A 10,295-nucleotide genomic window follows, 5' to 3' on the forward strand; every position below is an offset into this window, starting at 1 on the left:
AATGTGGGTTCATCTTCCCCATCATGAGTTATCTTGTCTGCAACTTTGGCTCCTTTTGTCCCTGGTGGCATGTCAGAATATTTTGAAATTATTTTAGTACTAGAAACAACACTGCACAGGCATTGCACTGGTAAGTAATTTAAAGCTTTGGTCCTCTTTCTGCTGGCAAGTCTGGCTTCTGTCTTTTTTAGTGTTTTATTGATTTAAACAACCAGGTGGCACTGTTGTTCAAACTGCAGTAAAAAGTGAGAGAGAAAAAAAACAAAGGTACCAACAGGGTCAAATGTTTGAGTCAGGACACAGTCAACAATAATCCCCGATGAAACTTTATATATTAGATTAATTACCCAGCAGACAGTCTTTGGTCTCCAAACAAATCTCTCTGTTATAATAAAAAAAAAATCCTGGGACAAGGGGTGACTTTTTCAGAGAGATACTTTCATGTCCCGCGAGACGAGACTTTGTGCCAAGTGATTTAATCACATCCAGGGCTGGAAATAAAAGACAAAAGAGTAGATGACACAGTAGAACGTCGTACAGAATTCAAAAACGTTGGTGTGATACACATGCAGAGCAGGTTAGAGATAATGAAAGTACTAAAATTCGAAAGTCTCAAAAAAATGATAGTAAAGATTGCATTAGCGCAAATAAAGGGAAATTATTACTTGGTGAAATAATGGAACAGCGAAAAGAGATCAAATATATTGTTTTGATTTAAATTTTAAGTCGGAGACTTGTAGATTGTCTAATTCGTGTTGCCATCAGGGAAAAGTAGTGTTTCTTCCCAATGAAGAGGCGTATCCATGAGAATTAAAAGATTTGTTGCTTGGTGAAAGTGAAATCCACATACGCGAGCGGCAGAGATGCGAAGTGGCTGGAGTGTTGTGCAGGCTCGGGGGTTGGCAAGTGAAGCAAACAGGGGGTGAAGCCCCCTAGTGAGTACATAAAATAATATTTAGAAAAAAATCTTTATTTTCATTTTTTTTTTGTTTCTTTTTAACACACATGGAAAGAAAAAGGGGGACAGACATGCAGAAATATATATTACTTCCTAACTATACAGAAAAGTTGATGTGGAATGGTCATCCACTCAAGTACTATTTGTGTTGTTTTCAATTAAGACACAGTGTCTCAATAGCAAATTTTAAGGACAGCATAAATTTATAATTGCTTGATTTGTTTTACATTATTGGTGTGTTTATTGTGCTGTTTAATCTTATTTACTGCTTATTGATCTGTGATCCTTAATGATACAAATGATTTCTGAAAGTGAATGCATTGAGAATTAACATAATGGTGAAGGAGTGAGGCACTGCTCAAGAGAATCGCTAATCAGAACCTTGGGATCCATTGGCAAGTTTTGTGTTTACAGTCAGAGTTAGTAATTCAGCATACTTGATATGTGTGATTTGTAATGTATAGTAGTGTAGCCACTGTTACATCTGTTTTGTATGTTTTTTTTAAATTATTTTTATATTTTCATTTAGCACTGTCACATCTGCGGTCTTCACAGTCGGAGACAATGTGGTTTCAGGAAGTGATGATCGCACTGTTAAGGTTTGGGATTTGAAGAATATGAGGTCTCCAATAGCCACTATACGCACTGATTCAGCAGTTAACAGGTGAATTTGAAGTTTTGTTGTACTTGTGTTTTCCCTGATTATTTCTGTTTTATTTGATACAGAACTCTTATGTATATTCTTAATATAATTAGTATTGATATTTATAGTACAAATAAACTTTGGCATGGAGGATAAAGGATGCATATTGTTTTAAGGACAGTCCATAAAGCAAGTAACAGACTATAAAAGCAAGAAGGCTTAGTACAAGAGATACTAGAAGTAAAATTATTTTAAATTTTTTACATTACTCCTAATAGTCATGGAATGCAGCAACAACAACAACAACATTTATTTATATAGCACAGTTTCATGCAAAGATGTAGCTCAAAGTGCTTTACAAGATGAAGAAAGAAAATGTTATAAAAAAACTAGCAAAATACCTGCGCTTCGCATCGGCGAAGTACTACCTTAAAATTTTTATTAAGAAGAAAATTAAACCTTTTTAAACTGAGGGAAAATATACCAATAATTATTTGTTAAGGATCTCTTTGTATACCACATTGTGAGTTCGGCCCTCCGGTTGTAATATGACCAAGCTGCGCGCTGAGCTTACTCTTGAGCATGCAATGTACAGTTGGCCATGTGAACAGTAATCTTTTTTCAAATCTCACAGCTTGGATTGCTGCTGTCAGTTTGAGTTTCATGGTTTGTTTGAATTACGACAGTATTTGTAGGACTTGTGTTAAAGAGACATTCGGCATCTGTCAAGCGTTGTAAGTATACAACTGGTTTCATCGATTAACTTCACATCCAGCTTTTGAGAGTTTAAACATTCATAAACATCAAAGTATCCACTACTGAAATCGTCACCTGTCAATCTAAGATGTTTAAAGAGACATTGGCGGTTGTCGAAAGGTGTAAAATATTTGGCCATTTCGGTACGCTTGAAAGCGACAACCGAACAATTCACCGGCAGCCATCAACTCACATGCAGATGCATAGGTGAAGGGCTTAAGCATTTCACTCTTATAGTGCTTCTGTGTAGAATAATTATCTCCTGTACCGTCATCAGTCCACACCTTGAACCTGACCCAGTCATTCAATACATAAGACACAATGTTCCTCCGGATATCAAGAGTGAGCCTGATATGGCCGTGCAATATGTAACAAAGAGAATGGAAAAGGTAGGTGCCATCTCCGGGTATGGAAACCACTCCGTAAGTGACAGTTCTTTGATCGATGGTGATCACCTCAATAGACATGTTAATGGGGGTACGGTTGGAATGATAAAGGAAATGGGTACCTGAACAATGTAAAGTAAATCTAAAATACCTACACAATAACTATAATCGTAATAAATGAACAATAAAACAGCAGAGAAGCCGTGGATTAAATTAAAAGGCTGTAGTTATCAGCAGGGAGACGTGAATCCTGTGGCGAAGCAAGGAAGGGAATGTAGAGACTGGAGCGACGGATGGCCTTATATAGGCAGGCAGCCAACAACGTGGGAGGCATTGGGATGGGGGACCCAACGCTGCCTCACACGGTGACCGAGCTGCAGGCTATGGACGTATATACGTACGTAAGTAGGATTCAATTATATTTGGGAACCCGCGTACCAAATTTCTTGAAGATGGGCCCATAAGTAACAAAGACCGTTGAAAAGTTCAGTATGGCGGCCGACAGTGGCATCATACCACCGAAATAAGTACCAAATTCAGCCTTCTACCTACATGGGAAGTTGGTGAATTAGTGACGTTGGAAAGTTCAATATGGCGGCTGACAGTGGCGTCATACCACCGAAATAAGTACGTACATTGGTTTTGGTTAGTGCAGGGAAGCCGCCTACCAAATTTCGTGAAGATGGGGCCATGAATAAGAAAGTTCAACATGGCGGATGTTGTTGACCGTTATGACCATTACGCGTAGAATTTCGAAATTAAACCTGCTTAACTTTTGTAAGTAAGCTGTAAGGAATGAGCCTGCCAAATTTCAGCCTTCTACCTACATGGGAAGTTGGAGAATTAGTGACATTGGAAAGTTCAATATGGCGGCCGACAGTGGCGTCATACAACCAAAATAAGTATGTACATCGGTTTTGGTTAGCGTAGGGAAGCCACCTACCAAATTTCATGAAGATGGGGTCAGCCTTCTACCTACACAGGAAGTTGGAAAATTGCGAGACTCAGATTGCGAGAATACAGATTGCGGAGCCATGATAAAAAACGATAATTCAAAGCTTATACAGTATATCAGGGTAACATTAAAATGTAGCTATGAGAAAGGTTTTTAGCAGTTTTTTAAAGTGCTTCACCATTTTAGCCTGGCAAATTTCTGTCAGTAACCTATTCCATATTTTAGGTGGATAACAGCAGAAGGCTGCATCACCACTTCTTTTATGTTTAGCTGTTGGAATTATAATTTGAAGATCTAAAGTTACAATTTGGAGTGTAGGAGTATAGGATGGAGCCAGATTATTTAAGGCTTTGTAAACAGTAAGCAGTATTTTAAAGTCAATTCTAAATGGCACGTGTGCTTTGATTATTTTTTTCCTAGTTAAGATTCCACCAGCTGCAGTCTGCACTAGTTGCAACCAATTGACGTCTTTTTTGGGTAGTCCTGAGAGGAGTGCGTTACAGTAAACTTGTCGACTAAAACAAAAGCGTGAACTAATTTTTCGCCATTTTGAAAGGTTATAAGAGATCTAACTTTTACTATGCAGTAATCCCTCCTTGATCGTGGGGGTTGCGTTCCAGAACCCCCCGCGATAGATGAAAATCCGCGAAGTAGAAACCACATGTTTGTATGGTTTGTTTTATATATTTTAAGCCCTTATAAACTCTCCCACACTGTTAACATTATTAGAGCCCTCTAGACATGAAATAACACCCTTTAGTCAAAAGTTTAAACTGTGCTCCATGACAAGACAGAGATGACCGTTCTTTCTCACAATTAAAAGAATACAAACATATCCTCCTTTTCTAAGAATGCCTGTCACGAGCAGAGGATGTCTGAGAAAGAGTGTGCAAGAGAAAAGCAAACAATCAAAAAATCAATACGTGCTTTTAAGTATCCGAAGCACTGCGATAAAGCGGCATTTTTTGAGGAGCGTCCGTATCCTCTAGGCAAACAGCCCTTCTGCTCACACCCCCTCCGTCAGGCGCAGAGAGAGTGAGAGAGGCAGATAAAAGCAAACAATCAAGCACCGCGCGGGAAGCACATCGTATATCATTGAGTTTTATTTAATTTGTAATACATGCTCTGATTGGGTAGCTTCTCAGCCATCTGCCAATAGCGTCCCTTGTATGAAGTCAACTGGGCAAACCAACTGAGGAAGCATGTAGCATAAATTAAAATACCCATTGTCCGCAGAAATCCGTGAACCAGCGAAAAATCTGTGATATATATTTAGATATGCTTACATTTAAAATCCGTGATGGAGTGAAGCCGCGAAAGTCAAAGTGCGATATAGCGAGGGATCACTCTATTTCTTTTTTATATATTTTTGCAGACTGATATACAGTAAAACTTTGGATTGTGAGTAACTTAGTTTGCGAGCGTTTTGCAAGACTAGCTACATTTTTTAATAAATTTTAACTTGATAAATGAGCGAGGTCTTGCAATACAATTAGTCCGTATACGCTTTGTCGGCCAAGCGTCACGTGATCACAACTGAGCTGATGCTTCTTCTCTCTCCATGCGGGATTGTGGGTAATCATCTCCCATGCTCGGTCACAGTTGGCGTGCCTCACTCATATAGTCAACATCCGTACAAGCGTATAATGTTTACTATAGCATTGTGACCACGTGTGTGTGCTGTAGCATGTGAGTCCCTGTCATGCACCCCAAAACACGAGGCTGAGTCTCAGTACTTTAGCAAAACCAGCTTTATTCAGTTTGAAACTGGAACAGCACGGTTATTTATTGTAGCGGGATATACCGTTCTCCTTTACACAGACACAGCAATCCGGCACGGTTATGACCAGGTTAGTGGCCAAGTAATACTGTTCCCTTGCATTTATAATGTTCCTTGCATCACCCATCGACGGTAGGTGCTTATAGAGCGACCGCGATCTTTTCGGATTCGCTTTTACGACAAACTGCTACAGTGCTGGGAGCCTGCAGTTACTTCGGGACACTCTTCTGCGTCTCCCTCTCCCTCACACCAGCTACGATTCTTTTCAAAGGTAAAGTGCAGGTTAATCTGTTTTACATATTTTTACTTTGTTTTGTATTCATCATTTTTATATGAAGAGTTTTGGGTTCTAGAACGAATCATTATTTCTTATCGGGAAATTCGCTTTGATATACGAGTGCTTTGGATTACATGCATATTTCTGGGAACAAATTATGCTTGCAAACCGAGGCACCACTGTATATGTAGTAGCCTGTAATATTAGCCTGTAGTAGTAGCCTGCATGGAACACACCAAATCCCAGACACAACAGTCCTGGGTTTAAGTTCAGTGCTTTTGTTTAATAGTAAAATGTAACTTTGACAGACTTCCTCCATTAGTGCAGTAAAAGGGCTTCCACAAAACACTCCATCAAAGCACTTCTTTTAATTACTCTCTTAATTAATTCCAACCACCTTCATTTTTGGAGGCCAAAATTTCGGTAACTTTTTTTAAGAGGCTTGTGGAAGGCTACCCAAAACATTTGGCTCATGTTAAACAATTTAAAGGCAATGCTACCAAATATGAACAAAGTGAATGTTAACTTGAGACCCACTGGAATTGTAATACAGTCAATAAAAGTGAAACACCCTGTGAACATTGTTTGAAAAATTACTTTTGTCCTGCACAAAGTAGATGTCTTAAACGATATACCAAATTTATAGTTTGTTAGTATTAAACCTGTGGATGGGTTATAAAGTGACTTTTAAAGAATTCACTCTAAGTGTATGTAAACTTCCAACTTCAACTGTAAGTGTAGTAACCTAATTACAGTGTTTCAGCTATGGGTAGCACACAAGAGCAAAATAAACATTTTATCAGCTTGTAATACTAGTAGACAGGTGTCGTCCTTCCTATGAGATGAGTTGGAAGACTTTTTCAACTGGAAGGCAAAAACCTTTCTAAAAATCACTTAGACATCAACAATAGAGCATATTGAATATATGTTGGCTGGTATTTTTATAGAAGCCACAAATATATGTATATGCCGGACATACTGGGGATGCTCGAGCTGCAGTGCACCCACAGAGTAGCCACTTGTAGATGTCCTGTCAGTCATATCATGTGGTATTCTGTCATTCTTGTTGGCAGAATATGGTCAGATTTCTTCCTATTACTTTTAGTTAATGTATTGTTCTTACTGTAAAACAAATTCTTTTTCAGGATTAGTGTTTCTGTGAGTCAAAAGATTATTGCGCTTCCACATGACAATCGACAGGTCAGGCTTTTTGACATGGCAGGAGTGCGACTGGCCCGACTTCCACGCAGCAATAGACAGGTAAAGAATGTTTCCTTATGTTTATTCGGTTTACTATTCTTCCATTACCATGTTTTACAGTTGGTATGAGAGTGGTTTGGTCCAAGGCATTTTTTTCATTTTCATTAATCATAATATCTGGCAGCCAAATAGCTTTACCTCTATCTTGTCCACCCTGAGCACATTATTCCAATAGTTCTGTTCTTCACCAAGGTGTAGTTTGTCAAATGTCAGTTATGCATATCTTGTTTTTTGAATGCAGGGGCATCTTTCTTCCTTCCTTCATTCCTCATCTTACATGTCTAAATCAAATTTAAGCAGTTTGTCATTAACTTAGGCAAGACACGTCTGTAAATACCTCAATGTTTTCCTGGCGTGACTTCCCTTTTTGATCAGCTCTTACCTTGTGTTAGGTGGTGTGGTGACATTACCATTGTTTTCCAATTTTCTCCATTTCTGGGTACTTTTTTGGACAGAGTGGCGATTAACTACAAATTAATCGGAAATGGCTTCAAAATGCTTCACAGATTCATAAGCATCAACAGTCTTTCTTTAAGGCAATAGTGAGTTCTTTTAATCTTAACGTCAGATAGCTACACAACCCAAATGCTGAGACCAAACCACATTACAAGGAATATCCAAATAATACTCTGATTATTTGCACCTGTCTGGGTGCATCTGATCCTGATTTTAGGTTTGATGTAATCATAATATTAGTGGCAAACTAACTTTTTCTACACAAAGAAACTACATTTCTATACAGATGTGTTAATGACTGCATAATGTCAATTTTTCCATGATATATTTTTTTTAAATACATAACTCTCTCCTATAAATATTGTGGAAATTGCAATGTAATATCCTTTTGTGCAAAATGTTTTTTATGGAGTGTACTTACATTTTCACACACATTGCTGCAAAATGCCTCTTTTTTACTTTTTTCAACTACAGTAAAACAAGCTGTGTTAGGTGTCCAGCTGTTTTTAAAGTGAAATTTTATCAGTGCAGTTTTATTATCAAATGCCCTTCAGCTTATGTAAATCTCTCCTAGGGCCATCGGCGAATGGTTTGCTGCTCAGCTTGGAGTGAAGACAATCCTACATGTAATCTGTTCACTTGTGGGTTTGACCGGCAGGCAATTGGCTGGAACATCAACATCCCAGCACTGCTGCAGGAGAAGTAAAAGGAATCTCCCACCAACTCTCAGGTTCTGAACTGTCGTTTTGCTGATCCTAGATCATTGTAATGCTGCCCTATGGATCTGAGTAAATGTTAATCTTCTCACAACACTGTGCACAGTTTGCATGAATTTCAGATATACTGCAATTTTTGTGCTTTGTATTACATTGTATCTGATTTACAGTTAAGTTTGTTTTTGTTTTTGTTTTTTTTAGCCATGCTCAATTGCACATTAAGTTATTATAGAAAAATGCAAAATCTAGAAGTCTTTTCAACTTGTGATTTACAGCAAATGCTGTGCTGCCAAACTGTCTGCGTACCTTTTTTTCTGTTTTTTAGAAATAGCATTAAATGATGTGGAGCTATCTCCACATTTTTTCACATTACAGTGTGAAGCAACAAGCTAATTGTAAAGTAGACTCTGTTACATATAAAGAAGACATGGTCATTGTACAGAATGTTGTAATGTGAATCATTTACTGCTAGGATTTTTGAAAACATGCCTTCATATAAACGTCTGCACGTAATACTATGTACAGTAGATTGGAATAATAATGAAAAATGTTCAATTCTTCCATACCTAGTCTGTCTCTTCTCTACAAACCACAGTGCTGTTCCTAGGTCTTTGTGCATTGTGTTCTTGTGCAAAGTCCAGCATTTCTGAAACAATTTTATGTACTTCTGTACCCTTAATTGTTAAGTGATACATTACTGTTCTCATACAATATTGGAATAGGTATATTTAAATTGGGAAAAATTATACTGTAAAGCTGAAAAATGTGTTGAAATGACTTTTACCAATATATTGAAACATAACAGTAATGCAAAAGATGTTACAACACAGTTGTTTATGCTGTTATCCCAGTCATCTCTTCCTTTCTGGACAAGCTTCAAAGAAACCCTAGCAATACTGCTGCTGGTTCAAGGACCATGCAGTTTCCTTCACCAGGTACATTGTCTGATCACAGTTTTTACTTACACTTTTAAGACCGAGTGAAGACTTCAGGGCTATGCAGATCCCTACTTCTCTTATGCAGCACTTTCTTTACTGGTCAGATCACTGGAGAACATTGAGCACTGACTTAGGATAATGCTGAAGTGATTGTTCAAAACAGACTAGTTTGGCATTGATAAAATAAAAAGAATTCGCCCTTGCTGCTTGTCTTGAACATGTGTACCTCACGGCTGTTGTGTATGTGTCACCATATCTAAAGAAGCTGATTATTTTTACTTTTCACGTGTGTTACAGCTTTCCATATTTTAAGGAAGCGTACATGATTTACATTAAATTATATACAATTTGCCTTCTATGTGTTTAAATGTAACCACACTTTAAAGCTTTTTTTTTTCATTTTGCCATTCATGTATAGTCTGCTGAATTTATTTTCCTACTGTGAAATATTCATCTTTCCTTTTGTTTAGTGATAATTGGTTGTCCGAAACTTCTGCCATTTCTTTTTAAATTACACTAACCTAAGATTTCTTTAATGAGCAATTATTCCAAATGTTGACCAGGACTGAAAGGAGATGCATGTTACATAGACTTGTTCTGCATTTTTAAAGAAAAATTTGTTTTATATGACATCCATTCAGTATGAAGCTTGAATATGAACTGTTAAAAAAAACAGTTTTGTATTGCCTCTTTCTTGAGTGGCTCACCATTCACAGAGAAAACATGGCAATTCTGGTTCAGAATCATGAAAACAGTAATTGTGCTCTTCCAGGAAAACCAAATCATTTGATATTTGTTACACATAGTAATTTAGCTTGATGGTGAAAATAGTTCTATGTGAAATGTAAAAGCTTGTAAACCTAATAAAATATGATGATTTTGAAGTTTTCACTCAGTTCTCTTTTCTGGGGTTAGTATCAGCTTAGATGCTGAAATAGTGAATGTATGTAAATTTACTAAACTAATACTCAAAACAAAGAAGTTGAAGATTTTAAATTGCATAGTATTCGCTAACTCTTAGTCAAGGTAACATTTTCTTCTTAATCAGTCAGTCTTCTGTTATACTGAAAAATTTAACTGTATAATTATAGATTGCACATATGCACAAAAGCCAAAATATTTTTTCTGATGTTTTACGATAGCTATAGAGAAGTATTACTGGATACTAAA

The 10,295-nt window shown here is 37.3% G+C and overlaps 1 protein-coding gene across 5 annotated transcripts in view; it reads left to right on the forward strand.

Annotated features, from left to right (window-relative positions):
• The window catches only part of wdr37 (WD repeat domain 37), a 156,280-nt gene extending 146,267 nt beyond the window's left edge, over positions 1 to 10,013 (forward strand). For all 5 annotated transcript variants that reach the window (XM_039753534.1, XM_039753531.1, XM_039753529.1 and 2 more), the window contains 3 exons: positions 1,488 to 1,622; positions 6,901 to 7,015; positions 8,046 to 10,013. In XM_039753534.1, coding sequence (XP_039609468.1) covers positions 1,488 to 1,622; positions 6,901 to 7,015; positions 8,046 to 8,177 — 382 coding nt within the window. In that variant the 3' untranslated portion in view covers positions 8,178 to 10,013. The remainder of the gene's footprint in view (positions 1 to 1,487; positions 1,623 to 6,900; positions 7,016 to 8,045) is intronic.
• Positions 10,014 to 10,295: the final 282 nt, after the last annotated feature.

The sequence above is a fragment of the Polypterus senegalus genome, chromosome 5 (genome assembly GCF_016835505.1).
Source record: "Polypterus senegalus isolate Bchr_013 chromosome 5, ASM1683550v1, whole genome shotgun sequence".
Lineage (NCBI taxonomy): Eukaryota > Metazoa > Chordata > Cladistia > Polypteriformes > Polypteridae > Polypterus > Polypterus senegalus.